This window comes from Opisthocomus hoazin, chromosome 8 (genome assembly GCF_030867145.1).
Source record: "Opisthocomus hoazin isolate bOpiHoa1 chromosome 8, bOpiHoa1.hap1, whole genome shotgun sequence".
Lineage (NCBI taxonomy): Eukaryota > Metazoa > Chordata > Aves > Opisthocomiformes > Opisthocomidae > Opisthocomus > Opisthocomus hoazin.
In genome coordinates, this window is record NC_134421.1 from 68,014,830 (window position 1) to 68,034,236 (window position 19,407).

A 19,407-nucleotide genomic window follows, 5' to 3' on the forward strand; every position below is an offset into this window, starting at 1 on the left:
AGGAGGTCTGAAAGTTTCCTTAAGCCGTTTACAATAAGTGATTTAAAATCTTAATCATCTGAGGCAGTTCGCTTCTGCTTTTTCATGATAATGAAGCTTAGCACATGATATCACAATCATGAATTTTTGTAAAGCATACTTAGCTCTTCAGAAAAAGTGCTGGATTAAACAACCCTGAGGGCTGAATCCTTCTCTTTGAATAATGAATATAGTACAGGCAGTGTCAAGCTGCTTTAGATAGTCCCACGAACCCCGCTAAAGCGAAGGCCAGCCTCCCTGTCTGCTGAGTCCCTGGTTTCTTTATCTCTACAGCCAACAGGGTGTTTTTATTTTTTAATACTTTTCACAGCTAGGAATTACACTCTGCCAGCTAACTAATTTCACAGGGACTATCCCAGAGCCTTCGGAAGGCAATGCCTTTTGGTTGCTGCCTATTTCTTGCAGCTGGCCGGAATATAACAAGTTACAGATATAAACAACAATTATTTCTCAGATGCAGGAGCGAATAACAGCAGGGAAAATAGAAGTCTCATGGAAAAAAAATCTCAGCTTCTTTAAAGTATACTGCTCCACCACTGGAGCTTTGTATCATTACTTTAGTCGTGTTTTACAGATGAGTTTGAAACAGCTGACAATAGGAATTTGGAGTAGAAATGCTGATGGTCCATTATCAGGAATGACAGCTATGAGTGCGACTTTAATAAAGTTCTGTCAGCTCTTGGCAAGAAACTACAACAGAAACAACAGGCTCAGTCTCCCTCCTTCTCTCTCTTCACCTTAACACATATCACACTCATCAGAAAGTGTTACATTCTCCCTCGATGCCACAGGACGGGCCTTCTCCTTGCTACTGGAGCCATGCGGTACGCTAAACCCCGCATCCCGCCTCGCGCTGACAGCAGACCATCACCGCACCAGCGGCGAGGCGGCTGTCATGGTGTAGACGTGGCCTAAAAGTCAACTGAAAGCTTTTCACTTTTTACTACGAAACAATAAGCAGCACAAACCAGAACTGTTCTGCAGAGCAGAGTAACCTGGACCTATTCCTTGCGACTGTCTGCTGGTAACAAAGATTATTCGCCTGAAGCCTTTAACAAAGCTCAAAAGTTGGCATAAATACCATCGAATATACTTCTCAGGTTCTTTCCTTCTGAGATACCACGATGTGCACTTGCTATGCAATCAAAAAGAGATGCCAAACAGAGTACATTGGACCATATTTCCACCCCACTGCTGTGAGCACTGCGAGTTCCCGAAGGCTCTGGCACAGTGAGGACAGTGTTTTCCTAAGACAGCGACTGCCTTTCGTTCACCTCTCTGTGTCTGGGAGGGAAGCGCATCCGGATGGGTGCTGGGAAAACAAATACTGCTTATGGCAAAGGGAACCCGAATCTTGGAAATGGTAACATGAATTAAAATTCCAGTATGGGAACTCATAATGAAGACTTAAGTGTATAAATTCTCCCTCATGCTTTAGCGAAGCAGTTTTTCACCCCGTCCTTTTTCAGCTGAGCTCCCTTCACTGCAAATCTCCCTTAGCACTTTTCATTTTGACTGCAATACCAACCATTTTCCCAACACTTTCCCTTCTCTCATGGAGTGGTGGTTTTGTGAAGCTGATAAACATCTGCCTGGAAACCTGGTTGGCACAGCTGAACTCATTTTCAAGTGTGAACATGGGTGTGGAGAAAGCAATTCAAGTTTAACAAGGCATGATGCATGAGGGCATGATAGAGTATCAGCTGTGATTGTGAGCGAAATAAACCCGAGTGGCAGAGAGGACACAGCTCTGCTGCGGCTCCTGGTGTGTGACCTACCTGGACTGAGATCTTCAGCCTCCAGCATGAGAGAGCAGCACGGTAACTCTACGGCTCTGCCGGCCGGCAGCCGACGCTGCCCTGCCTGACATGTTGGTGACATGGCTTAAAAAATCTCAGCTTCTGATTATCGTAAGATTGCTATTTATGGCAGAACAAAACTGCCCCAATGCCCTTACTTACCCTGTTGGATTTCATAGATAGCTTTTCTATGCTCATACTAAGCCTGATGTCTGTTGAATAAAAGCAAGTATGCAGCGGGATTTCCATGGATCCCAGGAAAGATCCATTTCTTTGTTGGGTGACTCGGAAGAGTCAATTCAATCTTTTCGGGGCTCAAAACATCTGATGCCCAGATCTCCGGCAGTTACTTAGCTCCCTTCCCACTTGTGTCTTCCATCACCCCTTCCCTGTGCTACTTACAAAACGAAACCAGTGAAAATCAGAAATACTTGTTTTGCCTCAGTGTTGGGTCTAGACAGGTAATGACAGCTCTCGACTCCATCTGCTAACATTCATTACCGAGCGACAGGAACCGGCCTCAGACCTTCCCCCAGTCTTCCCCACGGCAAAAGCCGTGATCCTGAGGCTCTCCTTGCCTGAAGTGACTGCTGCCCCGTAAGTTTTGGGATCCCAGACTAAGTATGCATAAGTGTAAGTGTGTAATTTTCTTGGGGCTCCCTATTTATTGTCAGAGTGTCTTTTCAACAAGTCCTTATTATTCAGCAGCAGTATAGTGAGTGCTTCCAAGCTGCGCCATGAAATGTAGGATTACCTGCAACTTCCCCTGCTGAAATTTATAGGCATTTTAAAGAAGCTGGGCTGCACACAACACAAAAAACCCCATGCACAAATTGTTGCACAAAATACTGCGGGTCCTATAGCCTACTGGAAACAAGCAGATCTAAAAGTAAAGAAAAACATCTACAGCTGTACCTATATCTATATGCAAAAAGGGTACTATTATTTTTCCTGTGCCTTTTGAAAATGTAATAAAATGCATAAACTGTGCTTTCTATGTATTTTTTTTTCTATAGAAACAGCAGTGATGTTTTCACAGCTTCACACTTCAAATCACTTGACCCCCCGTGCTGTCAAATGGCCATGGTTAGCACCGCAGCATCCTTCCCCAGGGACAGAAGGGACGATCACTATTCTCTCTTCCAGTCAGCGCTGCCTGGCACTGACTTTTTGAGAAGGGTCACGCTCTGAGAATAATTACAGGTCCATATACCATAGAGTTAATACGCAGCCTTGGTCATCAATATACATTTAGTTTTCTTTTCAACCTGTTTGCAGAGGGCCTCTCCCCAAAAAGCACTTTTGCACTCAGAAGGGATCACCGGCTGTCGAAGTCTGTGCTGCACTTCATTTCCACAGTTTGGGTCAGCCGCTCGACCGCTCTTGGCAGTGCTGCTTAACACCTCCGCCCTGGTTTTTGGGTCATGATAGAGGCACAAGATTTAAAAGCTCTTTTTAGAAAGTTTTGTCCAGGCAAAGCTCTCAGGCTCAAGCTAACCTCTTGTTTCTGAGTTACAGCAGGCCTATGTTTTGCATACAGTTACAGAAAACACAGGAATGGAGGAGATAATGCTACAAAGTGGGCCAGTTCCCATAACCCTGTATGCCTTCAAACAGTCATTTACAGTCCTTTTTTTTTTTTTTTCCTGGCCTTATGCTACAAAGCAGAAAGGGGTCAGGGAAGGATCTTTGATTTTGTGAGAGCAGCAAACTAAGGGTGTTTTCTCAGGGTGCAAAGGAACCTTTCCAGCTGACAAACAGGGCGATAACACCAGTTAATATGTTGGCACCGAGACCTTGCTGACACTGGAAATAAAAGGTGATAATTTCAGTCACTGTGCAAAGTTCACGTGGATACCTTCATCACGTGGGACGTATTACAGCATAACCTCTAGCTGCAGACAGCAGCTATGCCTACCCTGGCTGTGACACGTAGCTCCCAATTAGCACTTAAGGAAAGAGACTTTGCAGGCTGCACACTCACCTCTGCTCAGCCCATCCGGTCCCCGAAGGATTCGGCATTCTTCTATCTGGCCAAACGGAGAAAACATCACCCTGATATCATTCTCATTACACTTCTTCGAAACCATTCCTATGAACAATTTTCTGTCTTCCACAGCTAGAAGATAAAAATAATGAATGAGCAAAGGCCATTTCATCTTTTTCCTGTGATCAATGCTTCATTACCACATCAAACCAAGCTCCAGTCATGTGAGTCTGGCTCTGTAACTGAAGACAAGTCCTAAGGCAAACACTTTATACTTACAACCTCCCTTCCCCCCTTCCTCCCCCACCCCAAATCTCTCCTTTTTCTTCCCCTCTCTCCTTTTTCTAGTGGTGCTTGCTGTTTATATGACATATTAATTGGCTGCCTTAGTCATCCTGCATATGCCTCCCCATCACGGCTTCTAAGAGAAAAGCATCCTCTGTTAGCGAGACTTTTAAAGATATATTTGCATAGATTTTAATCCAGATAAATTCCCTCACCTCCCTCACATATGAAAGAAATCATGGCAGGGTTGAGGGTGAAGAAGAAATTGCACACGTAATGACACGAGCTAATGAAAAATATTCCTGAGAAATGTTTTGAGAGAGCAGCTCCTATCTGAGCTTTCAATTTCAGCCAGCTTAATGCACGGCACTCGAAAGGCAGATGTGTAACAACCGCTCTGGAAAAAGGACGCATTAGATTTTCCTGCTTTTTTTCAGACTGACACAGCCCTCTCCCCTCCAAGCGGACACCAGGCACATTCTAGGGCACCACTTTAACAAGGGAGCGCATAATGCTTTCCCGGCGCCAAACCCTTTAATTCGTAACGATGCTGAGTTTGCAAAAAAAACCATGAAAAAGGGGCTTTGCCTGCATTACTGGTAGAATATTTCCCACCTGCATTGTCACCAAAATCAGCAAAAGCTGGATTGCTGCGGCAGGACGCACGCAGTCCTGGCAATCAAACTCCAATTTACAGGACTAAAGCTCTGGACTCTTGTCAAAAATGAAACAGGTCATCAAACTTAATTCACCCTGGAAAGATTTAAAAATTTTAACGTGTTCTCCCATCTATATTAAAGCAAAAATCTAAGTGCTTATTATCCAGTATGTACAGCAGTGCTTTCTTCTTTCTCTTGAAATGGGATGTAAATCCAATTCCCTGCTAATGAGCAGACTGCCAGAGTTTGCAGGGAAGCAAAGAGAGGAGCAAAGCTTTACTCCAGAGACTTCTGCAGTGCACTTACTTATTTCTATTATTGTGCAAATTATTTTTGTAACGAAGTATTCTCGTTTCTGGGCTTACAAATAAACCCCAAACAAATCTCCCCTTGCTCCCCACCTCTCTCTCCTGTACTAGTAAGAGTTTGTCAAATGGAATAAATTGCAGCTGAGGAAGAAGAAGCTGCGTCTATTTTCACAGGATCTTATTTGTTATACTTCAATACTTCTAAGTGCATTTAATAATTTCAACAATAAAAAGAAGAGGTTCATGTTTATTGATCATGAGAATTGTTTGAAGTAATCTTTTTCCTTCGAATCGCTGACTTTCAGAAGTGTTTGTAGCTTTTATGCAAGCAAGCACCAAGACCACGCATTTTTCAGAATCCAAAGCAGAGACCAGCCCCTACAACCGCAGCTTCTCACTCTACAAGCTTGCAAGAAAACTGGCGTGAATTTAACACCCAGGAGAAGAAGTTTTCCTCTGCAGAGATTCCTCAAGACTCAACATTTTCACTGACACCTTCTACTGACGCTCCCCAGGCAGGTCACCCCTCCAGAAAGGGTTAACAAATGGTGAATGCACATGTGGGACTGCGATTAAGACCTGCAAGTTGGGATTTTTATTTATTTATTTATGTCTTACCATGAAGCTCGACATCCGATTCATAATGTAGGATTGGCCTTGATGCTGCTAATAATTATTTGAAGGACGGTGAAATTAAATTGCCTTGCTCACAGCCACAAGGAGAGCCTGGGTACTCACCTTTGCTAGTGACAGGAGGACTGTAACTCGGCTGCTCAGCGTTGCTACACTGCCTTGGCTGATCTCTTTGAGTGGAACCCCGGGCAGCCTGTCCCCTTGTCACCAGCCACAGGCTGCGGCCAGGGTGCAGGGAAGGGAGTGAGGCCAGGGACCCAGCTGGGCTGCCAGGTACGGACCTCTCCGTGCCACAAACCGAGGTCAGGCTGGGGGAGGCCTTGGTGCCGAGCACAGGTCCAAGCACTGCCTTCTGCTCTGTGCTATGAACCTCTGAACATCTGCCTGCGTGGCAGGTAGTGCCAGCCAGCTTAAATTTGCGTTGACTTTAGGTTTGAAATACAGTGCAGGTCTACCCTAAGGGTGACTAGATCCCAACCCTCTCTTAAAGACAGCCGCTGGCTGAGTTGGACAAATGCTTGCCACCCACCCCCCAAAGGAGGTCCCTTGGGTCCTGCTTAGGTGCAAGGACAAAGACTCAAACCAAAGAGGTTCACATGGACATTCAAAAGAAATGAGATGCAAAAGGGAAGGCTTTGTTTTAATTTTCCAAGAGTAGCAGATGACGAACTCCCCACCGGCCTCCTTCAGATTCACTAGTAAACCTATAAATATGCCATTTAACTAACATGATTTGCAGGTTTACAGCTTGAGGGTGATTTTATAGTAAATTAAACATCCAGCTCCCGTGTACTGTACATCTTAAAAATGCAGATTTCATGAAGAATGCTCAGAGTACAGAAAACATATTGATATGATGGCGTGCTCTGCATTCCGTGCTGTTAGTCAGCGCTGAGCAGTCCTCAAGCCTAAGAAAATTGCTATTCTCTTTTTGGCTAGGGGCCCAGCATAAAAAAACATTTAAAGGGACAACTGTTAGGATCAAAACAACATGTTTTCACTCCATCTGATAGAACATCTGATATTATTAGGCTGAAAAGAGTTTTTCGCTGGATATTCTCATGCAGAGGAAGGAATGCTTTCTCTCCTCTGTAAGACTGGCTATCTGGCTTTGTTTCTGCATTTTTGGTCAGCCACATCTCTCCTTTCTTTCTAAAACGAATCCTTACCTGCCATGCAGGCATGGTTTGAGAATCAAGTAGACAACAGACTGCAAGAAGTACGGGTCAAATGTACTTTGAGGTTAGCAAACCTCCCCTTTGCTCAGCCAAGGCTGTTGATTTGCCTCTGTGTGTTGGGTTGCTCCCACGGACTGTAAAATGAGGAGCCCAACGTGAAACACACACGACCCAACAAAGTGTGGAGACCAGGACAGGCCCTGCCTGCTGCTGTTTGGAGAAAGGATGGCAGTTAGATGAGTCCAGATCTCGTCTGACTTTAGTCATCTACAGTTTAGATGTCGAGTCTTAGTCTCAGCTAAAATGTTCTCGACTGGCTGTTGTCAATGCCAAGAGATCAGCTCCTCCAAAGAGCAGCTGGTCTCGCCTCCCCCAGCAAGACGGGATGGCCTGTTTTACGGGAGCCTCTCCCCCGCTACTGATGATAGATAGGGCTGTTATCTCCTAGCCAACTCCCCAAACTTGCTCATCACTATAACACAAGGATGTCCTGAGCTCCAGCTGCAGGGACAGGAGGAATAAGTGAGCTCTGAGGGACTGAACAAAGCTTGGGAGCTGAGAGTGCTCTGGGCAATGAGAACAGGCAAAGGAGAAGGCTGGGGGAAAGATAACAGGGCACAAGGGTCAGCACTTGTGTGCACATCTCATAAGCATTTCACTGCTGCTCGATAATTCTCTCTCCCACACTAGGGGTAGGCTTCAATAATTCAAAATCCAGAAAATTAATGAAATGTTTTTAGCGAGCATTTGGTATCATTATTTCTGAACCTTGCTTGTAGGCTTAGCTGTACCTTCTGGCTGTTTGGCACCACTCTGGGGACATGAAGTAGATACAACCATTCGCAAGCACACAGTAGGATGGGGTGGCTGAGTAACCCTCATTGACGGAGCAGAAGCAGCCAGAAGGTCACAGTGAACAAGGCCTGCAGTTCTAGTTACATGAAGGAAGGTGTGAAACAGCACAGCATCTTGATTAAATAATTAGCGGATTCACCTCTAATCCACCCAAACACATCACAAACACAAGTCCACTATGTTAGTGCAACACACCCAGTGCTAAGCCTGCTGGATTTGGGGTGGGAATCTTCTGACCGAATGCAGGAACCCCGTGTGACGAAATGGAGAGATCTGTTTTCAGATGAGAAGTGTTGTTCTCATAACTCCAAGACTAGCTCTGAAATCACCAGCACGAGTGTCTAGGTAGTGTGTTTGACGCCAGAGAGCTACGCTAACCACCAAAAGTTCGCCGAGATGAAGTCTGCCTCTGCTGGGGGGGGGGGCTTCTTCCACACTGGACCCTCCTGCCTTCTGACAGCCCTAAATCCAACTTGCAGAATAAATCCCTGAAGGGTCTAATTTTTTAGCTTTACTTAATTTGCTTCAGTAATGAGCATTTCTTGCAGGCTGTATTTGATTGCTTGTGCTAACCCAGGAGAATAAAGGAGTAGAGATTGTTTTCTGTAAGCTACAAAAGAATTAAACCCTGTAATAATCATGGGAAATCTCCCTGAAGACTCAACAAACTTTCATTTTCACTCTTCTAAACCCCAAAAATTCTGTCCTGAAAAATCACAGTTATATCCCTTTACTATACATTTTTGAGGACTCCAGTCAGAGTGCTTTCTCCAGCCAGAAGCTGCCCTCTCTTTCGAGCAAATAAAGAAATATTTAATTATAGATAATTCATTATTTATTAATTTTTTTCATCCAGAAGGGAAGCGAGGAAAACAGATTTTTATCCTGTGAAAAAGCCTTGCATACAATCTGTCAAAGTCACACCTGGATCTGGAGCTGCCTACATTAATTATCAACTTTTCTACGTGTTAGTGCTAACATATGGCATTTAATTACTCCCTCCAAATCGGCAAAGTTGTGCCACTTAGAAATTCAAAAATATTTCTTCAAGTTTCTGCTAATAAAATAAATAAATAAATAAATAATAGCTCAGCTGATTTTTTATTTAAATAGAAAATTTTGTCATTTTCCCCGAAGTGGTGACGCTTCGATCCATTTAAGAGCACACTGTCCTCAGGATACGTGCCCGAAAGTATTGATTGTATTCAAATCCTGACCCAAGAAACGTTTAAGTATTTGCTGAATTGTAGCACGTTAATGGCCACAGACAACTTGGGAGTCAAGCACGTGTTTACGAGCTTTTCGGCATTAGAGAGCAGGACCCCTCTTTGTCTGAAAAAGCGAAAATATCCATAAATGGACAAACACTGTGAGTGATCAACAGTTGAGATGAAACTAGCAATGGTGGAATCCTCAAAGTCTTGAAACCATGCTTTTCTGGTTAATTCTTAACCAAAGCTTTGTAGATAGGTTAAAATAACCACCCATCAATACAGAGGTGGTCAGACTAGACCTAACGGGTGATCAGAATAGGACACACTACAAAATTCATCATCTGAAAATCTTTCAGGCGTGTTACATTTCTCGACAATAAAAACCTTTTCAGAATCCTCCCAGGCAGACAGATTAACTAAATCGAAAGCCACGTCTTTCCCCGCAACTCTAGCTGCTAAAACCCTGGTGGAAGAGATTAAGCTTTGCTTCCTCTGCACGAGCAGAGAGATGACTCAGATACACGAGCTATTGTACGCAGGGAAGGAATGGAGATGATGGCATAGATCTATCAGCCGCCCAGTTCCCACCCAGAAGAAAACAGATCTCCAGGTTGCTAACAAAGTCCTAGTCCCACAGAAGTGCCCAGGCACTTAGTCAAATGTGTGCAGGAGGTGCCTCTTCCACACCCATCTCCCAGTTTCCACGAGGCGTGCTCAGCCTCTTGTGCTAAGGGACAGGTTTCTGAAGTGATGCATACATCGAAAGACAGGAACAGTGATGGAGCAGGAGGAGCATTTCATCCTGGTACTCCTGTGCTTGGGTGTTCATTCAAACGTTTTTGCAAGGGACTCAAGATGGGGAGTGGACGTCTTACCACACAGCAAACAGTGTTCTTTGAAAACCTCTGTAAGACGAATGAGAGCACCTCTCCTTCCCTGTGGAACGTCAACAGGTCTCTCAAGCACACACAAACGTGTGCAAGCTCAGAAGCACTGTACTGTTCAGCCTCTCCTACGTATCTTTCCACACGCTATCTGGAAATTTTGACCAAGAGAATTTCTTCAACCTCTTTGAAACTTGAGAAAAACCACTTTACCTATAAAATGTAGCAGGATCCTCCCACTACTCAGCAATCAAAAGGTTTCAAGCATTCCTCAAAAGCTCAAACACCACAGATCATGAAAACCAAGATGCCTTGGCACGCCTTCTTTCTGTTCCCCTTTGAACTCACCAATCTGGTTGAAGAGGTACAGTTTACAATTTGCTGTTGGCACAGATAATACACCTCCTCAGATGGACAGCCTGAAGCATATGGGGAACACGTGCCAAACAGGCCTCCGCATCCCCCATACTGCTGTTCTTTCTCTTTTTGGCTCTCCAAACTGCTTGCAAACTCAGACCTCCTCCATGGAGCCCACACCTACGTCCCATCATTCCAAGGAGTTTTACCACTGTTACCATCATCACAGTATTAGTTTGCCTTCTGTTTGCTCAGTCACTAAAAAAGCAGAGTTCACCACCCGCAGAACATGCCCACCAGGAGTACCTACACCCTTTTCTCACCCAGTTTGATAATTGCAACCTCTGATCTGTCAATGTCTTTTCCCCCATATACAAAGAAAGGCAAGGAAAAAAAGCTAATCCCTTGAGATCTTCATGCTAGGGACAGGTGCAAGAAAATAAGAGAGCATCCCCACAGCGCAGACAGAAGTGTCACGCAGGTAAGCCCAGGCTAACAGCGGCGGTGAGGACTAACCCACCCTGCTCTCCACCCAGGTGCTATTTGCAGAGCAAGACCAAATTTGCACCATTCCCAACAGCGCTTTGCCAATATGTTCAATCTCGTTTAGGAAGCAAAAATTCAGGCAATGAATAAGTAACTTTTTCGCAATCTATTTTGGCCCATTCCCTCTTATTTTTTCAATTTGCCGAGGAACTTGAGACGAAATTTATCTCTGAAAGAAGAACCCAGAAGCTACTTAGTTCAGAGGGTCCAGGCCAGCGTTCCTGTACCTAAGGGAAAATTGTGCCCACTGCAAGCACAATAAAGACTAGGGAGTGGAGTCTGGATTCCAGCAGCAAAATTCGCCTTGACTACAGTGGTGCTTCAAAAGCTTGGTCCTCCTGCCCATGCAGGTGCCTTGGCCTCTCTTCTGAGCCTTCAAAGGCAGCAAGAAATCACGGCTAAAACTCAACCCAGAGAGAGAACTCCAGTCCCTCACACACGGGTGACGGCTCAGATTCCCCGTGCTTGCGGCCAGTTTGGTTTTGACGTAATAGGAAGCCTAGCATAATGCGAAGTTTTAATTTCCTTCCAAACTTTATAATCCTTGGAGAAGTCTGAAAATGGGATGCACCACAATTAGCAAAAAAGAAGCCTTAAAAAAGCCTCGTGGAGAGATTTAGAGCCCAATCATAATTTACATTTGCAGGTATGTAGATCTCTAAGTGCACGGCTTCTGCCCTGATTACTAATTAATGAGGTGCAAAGATGCCTGTTGGAGGAACCAGCTCTGATTATGTGGGCCTTATGGGAAAATGAAGCTCTTGCAATCTAAGAAGGCAGATGATATCTTTAACATATATTTTAGAAAATTACAGGAACAAATCAAGGGGCAAAATATACACATGTATATATTTTTAAAGAATCGCACACAGCCCGGTTGCGTTACCATCCGATTATCTTATTTCCTTGCATATACAAACCTGGCATGTTTAATAGATTTCTCATGCTGTCTATTTTGCATGCCATATACATACACTTAGGCAGCACCCTAGTATTCTGAATGGGTATTACTGTCATTATAGCATTCATTTTACAATTGCTGAGAGGAATAAGTATACAGAGAGCTGCAAGGTGGGTTTCCCAGTTCAGAACCAAGCATATGATTATAACCTAAATTTGGCTCAGGTTCACAACAGCATCATTCTATAAAAAAGAACTTTAGACAAATGTTTAAGGCCCATCAGCTGCTTACGCAGTTTGTTAACAGGGGACTATTTTATGTTTCTTTTTCATTATCACCATTAAAATTTCATCTCCTTCTTATCAATATCAGGTGCCCCCACGTCATCTCGCTGCCAGAAGACAAGAGAAAGACGTATACAGTGAGGAGGGCCATGGCATGCAGGAGGTACAAGGAAGATGGTGTTTCAGAACTTTTTCCTGCTTCTTTAAAGCTGAGGATAAATTGGAGTTCAGAGCAGGCCAACATCTTCCCCAACACGCCAGGTGTATCTCATATCATTTTCACCACATAAGGAGTAAAGCAAAAACTCTCGCGATGCTGCGTTTGCTTTAGTTTAGAGAGATTCAAAATCACGTAAAAATAAATTAAACACATACCATTTGACTTTTCACTGTCTGCAGGTTTCATCTGAATAGGATGATGCATCTAAAAAAAAAACAACAGAAGAGAGTAAGGCAGGTTGGAGAATCAGAAAAATCAAGAATCATGTTTTTACTGAAGGGCTTAAAGGATATATGATTAATATTAAACATGTTGAAATGATATAAATTCAAAATAACACTATATTCTAGGCTTTTAAGAAAAAATAAAATGGTAAAGGAGAATTTTATAACCAGGAAGATTTAAAAAAATAGATCATTGGACCCATAGGACTCATATAAAACTTTAATTAGCTGTATCAGGTTTCAGAAGACCTCTAAAGTTACAGCCCTTGTTACTTTACTGTACGCTTGGTTTCTGTTTTACCAACTTATTTTCCTTGAGCTCAACCACCGCCAAAACTGAGATGGAATTTTCAAGTAATTTAAGAACTAGCAAGCATTACCAACATACTCAGAGGAGTTGAGTCTGACAAATGAACTTTGCTTGTAATTAAAAAAACATGGGCTGATTCTTTCAGGACTGAAGCGGAAGAGACTCATGCTTCCTGTAATAGCTTCCTATAACTCGTTAGTATCTCTCTTTTTTTAATACGTTATACGTTCATTCATAAAGCTTCCACCACAACATGGCACAATTCTGGCTTCCATAAAAACTCGTAATACTTTTTCCTTTTCAACTCCGTCCTCCCTCCGCGTGCCTCACGGCATCCCACCGTGGCACGCTCGGTACGGTGCATCCCCGGCTCTCAGCACCAAACGCTGCTCCCCTCATACTGAATTGCCCATAACTCCAACAGAATTCTTACGAGTGGTGTTTTCTGGTGTTTCAGGAATAGCAACACCACAACAGCTGAGCTCACCCGGATCGGAGCACGTGGCAATCCCACCGGACACTGGTTAGAGCCAGCCCTGTGTCCATGGTGAAGGATTCAGCGAAATATTGTTACAGCTTCTCAGAAGCCTTCAGAGCTGACCTCACATCGAGTTTCAATGTGGGAGACGCTTAAGCTTGCAGGAAACCCCTCTTTTATTTTCCTTCCAAGGGCTCTGCAGAATTGCTGGGATTTGACTGCACAAACCTTCCGGCAGCAGCAGGGCCGCCGCCTTTTCGCTCCTCAGCAATTCCCCACCATTTCACATGAGCATGGAAAAAAATCTATGTGCTTTCTGCTGCTGTACCATTTTTCAGTGCAGCAGAGCCAAGTATTGCCTGAAAATGTCAAGGCAATGCCATATTTTTTAATAAACGACTATTATGGCAAACTTTGGGAAATAAAAACAGCTGTGCAGGTGAGAACATCCATGCCCTCGTATCAAAAGTGCTTTCAAAGCAACACAGAAAACCAAATCTTGCTTTTGGTGGAGTCCCTTAACCTCCAGGAACACAGTTGCTAAGATTCTTCAGCAAATGTAAAATATTGCTGCGAGTGTTTCCCTAAGATTTACTCTTAGTGCAGAGCGCTGCGCGGCCCGGCAAATCAATGCGTCCCCTGCGCTGCCCGCGACCTCCCCGCTGCGCCCCAAGGAAAAGGCAAAGCCACAAGGTGGATGCAGGCACCAGCATGCATAAATTTGCTTCCATTTTAACAATTCTGTTCTCTTTGACTCATTTGTTTCCCAAATGGACTTTAATAGCCCAGCACTTTTCTGCCACCACTCTTATTCGATCTAATTTATAGGAAAAAAGGAACTTCTATTGTACTCTGTCTTCTTTAACTAGTGCTTAACATTTATCCTGGCATCAACAATACACTGGGCACTGCAGGAGACTTTAAATTCATGGGAATGCGCTGCAGCATGTCCACTCAGCAAGCAAAAAGTGAAAGAAAAAAGGTGTAACTTGCTCCATGAGCCTGAGCAGGTATTGACGTCTCTGCAGAGCAACGGAGTGGTGAGAAAATAGAAGAAAGAAAATTGAGTATTGTTAGTTAGGGGATATGCAGGTTACAGAAGAAAAACACAACCCAAAAAAGAACCTGTCACTCTTTCTAGCTGCATTTCTATGCCCCTAAGTGGAGATATTTTGAATAAAGGCAATTCTAACAATGTTAAAACCCCTTCACTTTTCAAACTGCCTGAATCAGAGAAGCCAACCCGACCAAATTCAGGTGAAGAAGTTATTTTTGCAGCCCCATGGTCACAATATAAACATCAGTGTTACCCAACAAACACGGTTATCACATCAGATACGCGTAATTACCCCAAGTTCATTAAATTAGTGATCTGTTATGCCGACAAAGCAAGAGGCAAGATGTAACAAGATGCTTCAGCTGGGTTCTGACTTGATTTCAAAGGTTTCTGCTAAAAACCCATGGTCCCAATTCTCTTCGCACCAGCAAGCTGAAGGCTGGAGGGATGCTGTTGCACTTAACAAAATTCAATCGGTGCAACATCAACAGAAGATCCAGATTAGGCCTGGAGGGTTTAAACCACAGAATACCCACAGTAAAATGGATGCCATACACAAACATGGCTTCAGCGAAGAGGAAGGTGGAAAAATACCTTACTGACAGTTTCCTAACATGAGAGGGCTCGTGTCGAAGCTTGTTTAACCCTGACCATCACCAATTGATACGTTAACAACCTTTAACACTATATTCAATAAAACATGCCATTTATAACCTGAAATGGGTTTTACAGAGTCACTGGTTCGCATCTCATTATTAAACTCATTGCTGACCTCTAGAGACAACTGCCGTGACAATACATATTATAAGCTCTCTACCCATAAAATATTTAAAAGTAAGTGTAAAAAAGAAAAGAAAAGCAAAGCAAAGAATGAATCTCAAAGAAGTGTGCAGCGAATAAGAAAATTAAAGGGGCAGAGACGAAGGCTAAATAGGTACTATCCTTTCACTCTACAATGAGCAAAAGAGAAAATAATCTGTGCGTTTTATATCTTGCTTGTATAACTGCAGGCTATAAAATAATAAAAAAGCTGTGCTTTCGAGGCCCTCCAAAAGATTATAGATGATATAAACCTGTTTCAAATTAGATGCCACCCACTAGAATCATGTCATCTACTGAAATGAAGGATTTCATGTCTTATCAGAAAGCTGTTATTGTAGCTATACATCACAAAGCCATACACTTATGGATCTCAAGGTAAGTGATTTCTCAGTATGTCATGTTGTCACGCAGAAAAACAGGAAACATTTTCTTCTGTGCTTGAAGAAAGCTTTGCTTATGAAAATACAGTGTTTATGAATGCACAGCTGCAATTAATAAATAGGCGAGAGTAAGAAAAATAACTGTAGTAAGTAATTTATAGACATTAACATTATCCTGTGCTCAGACCATACAGTAACAGAGAACAGCGCAGCTCTCAGGCAAGTTCCGAGTGTGGGCAGCTTCCCCCTGCAAGTACCGTGCACGGAGATATAGAATCATAGAATCACTAAAGTTGGAAAAGACCTCCAAGATCATCAAGTCAAATCATCCACCCAACACCACCGTGCCTGCTAAACCATGTCCCGCAGTGCCACATCTACATGTTTTGTGAACACCTCCAGGGATGGGGACTCCACCACCTCCATGGGCAGCCTGCTCCAATGCCTGATCACTCTTTCAGTAAAGAAATTTTTCCTAATATTCAAACTAAACCTCCTCTGACGCAACTTGAGGCCGTAATGGAAACCAGACTGGAGAAACCACAATGGAGGCCATATGGAAACCAGACCTGAGAAAGGGTTGTAAGGAATAATCTCCCCTTGGCAATATTTTAGAGAGCTCTACGGGATGCAATTGTGCAGCCAGTAACAGCACGACCTGCCTTTCCTCACACGCTCTCCATCCATGGGTCTCAGAACCACAGGTTCCATGACGGAGCGCAGGCAGACGGCTGCAGCCCAAGGTTGCCGGTGCCTTGCGGCAGCGCTGGCAGCCAAGCCGGGGCTCCGTCCGCTGCCTGCGCTGCCATGGAGGCCACGCACAGCCCGAGGCCAGGCACGTCACCGCTCCTCCTCGGGCGCATCCCAAGCAAGGGGGCTAGCGTGGGCCACGAGCACCAAGAAGGGGAAGAAACAGTTGTCAAACATGCAATCCTGACAATCGCCTTGACATTAATTGATATCTGGCCGCTGGCTGTGGCGAGGGCAGCAGCAGAACCAAGCCATGGCCCAGAACTACAATTGACTAGTTACATCTTTTTTTTCCCCCATCTTCTTCCGTAGTACATCCCACTGTATGCAACTATAACTTCATTAGAGAAAAAAACACAGCAGAGCAACCCAAAAACCTCTCAAAGGCACACATCCTCTGCAGCTTTAGAGCCTCAAAGCCATCTTTCCGACAACAGTAACGCTACCTATTTACATTCTTGTCAAAGCCATGTGACATCTGCATGGGAGAAAACAAGCCTGCTAAGAGTCTATTTCTGGCAAAAATATTGCAAGGAAATTAGATTAACCTGGGTGGAATTCTTTCTGGGAATTTGGAGTCTGTCGTGGTGATTAAGTCATCATTTCTGTCAGATTACTCTAATCGGCTGTCAAATACGATTCCACAACCCCATCTGTAACTTGGCATCCTCGTTATTCAGCCGATGTTACCTTCTGTATACAAAACAAACGCCGAACAAGGAGGTGTGCGCAGCCTAGCATGGAGCAGAGTCATTAGCTGTGATTACTACTGTGCGCTTGCACATTGCACGAAAAGATCAGCTTATGGCTTCTTTTATTTAGTCAGGGGATGCTTCAAATCAGGTGTAATCTTAAGCCCGGAGCGCCAGGGCTGAATGGGGAAGAACTGTCTCCAGGCATGGCCGAGCACAGGACTGGGATGCTCCGAGTCACTGCCGCGTCACCAGCAATTGCTTAGATCGCATTTTGGAGTTTCAGTGGTGCCCAGCGACAGGACAAGGAGCAATGGGCACAAACTGAAGCAGAGGAAGTTCCAGCTGAGCATGAGGAAGAATTTCTTCATTCTGAGGGTGATGGAGCAGTGGAACAGGCTGCCCAGGGAGGTTGTGGAGTCTCCTTCTCTGGAGATATTCAAGACCCGCCTGGACAACGTCCTCTGCAGCCTGCTCTGGCTGACTCTGCTTCGGCAGAGGGTTGGACTAGATGATCCCCAGAGGTGCCTTCCAACCCCAAACATTCTGTGATTCTGTGAGTTGTCACAAGTATTTGGTGGAAAGGCTTTTGGGCCACCTGCTTTCCATCCATTTTCTGAAGAGAAACAGGCACTCAGATGTTCTAGGCAGGGTAAAGACTTCCTGCAAGGAGTAATTTCTGCAGATGAAGGAAGGTTTGTACGCTGAGGCAGCTGACACTCTAAATGATCCGTATCAGTTTGTTGAATAAGAGGTATTTTGTTCTATACGTGAGTATGTTTGTCTTACAGAGGACTTCGGTGATGAAAAAGCAGGAAATGCCTTTCAGTGAAGATGAAGGAGCTGATGGGCTCAATTTGCTGCAGCTGTGTTGAGTCTGTGAAATTCAGGTGCCCTCAGCACCTCCAAAACTCTGGCCATGTAATTAGACTACGAAAAATCATTATTTTATGATCCATTGCAAAAACACCTTCATACACGATTACTACATCTATTAGCAGCTTTTATTCTCCGTTCCTGCCACTGCAGACTGCGAGTGCCTCGCTCCCGTCATTCCTCGGGCCTTGAGGAAAGAAAACCACTCATCAAGAAAGGACCCCGCACGCACGGAAACCTGTCCCTGCCTTCACCTGGCTCAAGATGCCAGTCAAAGAACACCTGAAAGTCCTCTAAAATTAAGTGCAGAATGACTTTACACCACAGGACTTCAGGGGGTGTGTGTGGAGGATGCTATCCCTGACTCCTCACTCCTTACCATTCCTCTTATTTTTCTACAACCCTTTAAAGCCATCAGCAGGTTTCTAGAGCTCTTCGCCCTCTTTAGACCTGTCCCCTTCCTCTCTTCCCTGTCATCTGCCGTGGCTATAAGTTTCTAGCCATCCCCCAGCTCAGTTTGTCCCTCACCTGTCACCCTCACAGGCCTCATCACGGGGAAACACAACACAACATTGAGCTAAACCTACCCCCAAGCAAAGGGCAAATTTGAAGAACTTGGGTTACTCGGTAACATCCAAACAAACTACAAGAGGATTAAATGATGACAGCTTGCATGTATCTTGTCATTTCTAGCACTTTGGGTCGTGCTTCTTGCTAGCATCAATCACTGTTGAAGCCAAAGGGGACTTCCTTCACATCCTGTACATCTCAGAACTGTAAAATGGCAGGAGAGAACATGGCAGAGAGAAGAGATATCAGACCTTAATAAAACCTCATGTTCTTCTTGGGGGAAGGACTATAAATGCATAGACATTTTGGAAACAATGGGAGAACCAAAGAGGAAGAAAATATTAAGGAGCAGCAGAGGCAGGCTACGGGCACGGGAGAAGAAAAGCACCTGAAGAAGCAACGGCACGAAAAAAGTTGGGAAAACTTTACATTCTTTGCCTAACTGTGGTCTGGGAATGAACGTAAAGTTTTGTCCAAGCTCTGATCCAATTAGTGAGTGCAGCTTCGTTAGACCTGTAGTCCAAGGAAAAGAAGAACCCACATCCATACCTGCTGGGTTACTGAAAACCTTCACTGTGTCTGTAAGTCAGGAAGGAAAGTACTGACCCACCAAAAGCCTGGGAGCAGAAGAGAAACTGGTCCACAAGCACCCGGGAATGAAGTGCTTTTCAGCGTCTTCAGAGATCATTGTTTTTCTGGGTTATTATGTGCAGACACCTCTACACACCCCCTCAGCCCTTCGTTTCAGCTCTTAGCTCCCAAGTTTTTCAGCAGGATCCTTTCGGAGGAGCTCTTGAACATATTTCTTGCCTCACTTCAATGCCAACTGGTTTTGCTTTTTTAAACCCTTGTGACTCACAAGTAATACAAGTTTCCCAGAAGTGAGAGAGGTGTATTTTCCTGTCGAAGAGAACTGTTTAGAACAACTTCTCTAGGGTCAAACTAACTTGAATTACACAGTCAATATCTGGCTACAGCTTCAGGGAACTTCTCCGGGAACCAGGGACAGTCTCTGAGGTGAAATAAATACTACTGAATAAAAGAGGCAAGGGACTGCTCTCTGGCTCTTAACAGAAGTGGCGTGGCACAGCTTGCATTT

General features: G+C 44.3%; 1 protein-coding gene across 17 annotated transcripts in view; it reads right to left on the bottom strand.

The window, feature by feature from the left end:
* CELF2 (CUGBP Elav-like family member 2) overlaps positions 1-19,407 on the bottom strand; it is a 571,124-nt gene that overhangs the window by 65,393 nt on the left and 486,324 nt on the right. For all 17 annotated transcript variants that reach the window (XM_075428972.1, XM_075428969.1, XM_075428973.1 and 14 more), the window contains 2 exons: positions 12,305-12,353; positions 3,823-3,957 (listed from right to left, as the gene is read on the bottom strand). In XM_075428972.1, coding sequence (XP_075285087.1) covers positions 3,823-3,957; positions 12,305-12,353 — 184 coding nt within the window. The remainder of the gene's footprint in view (positions 1-3,822; positions 3,958-12,304; positions 12,354-19,407) is intronic.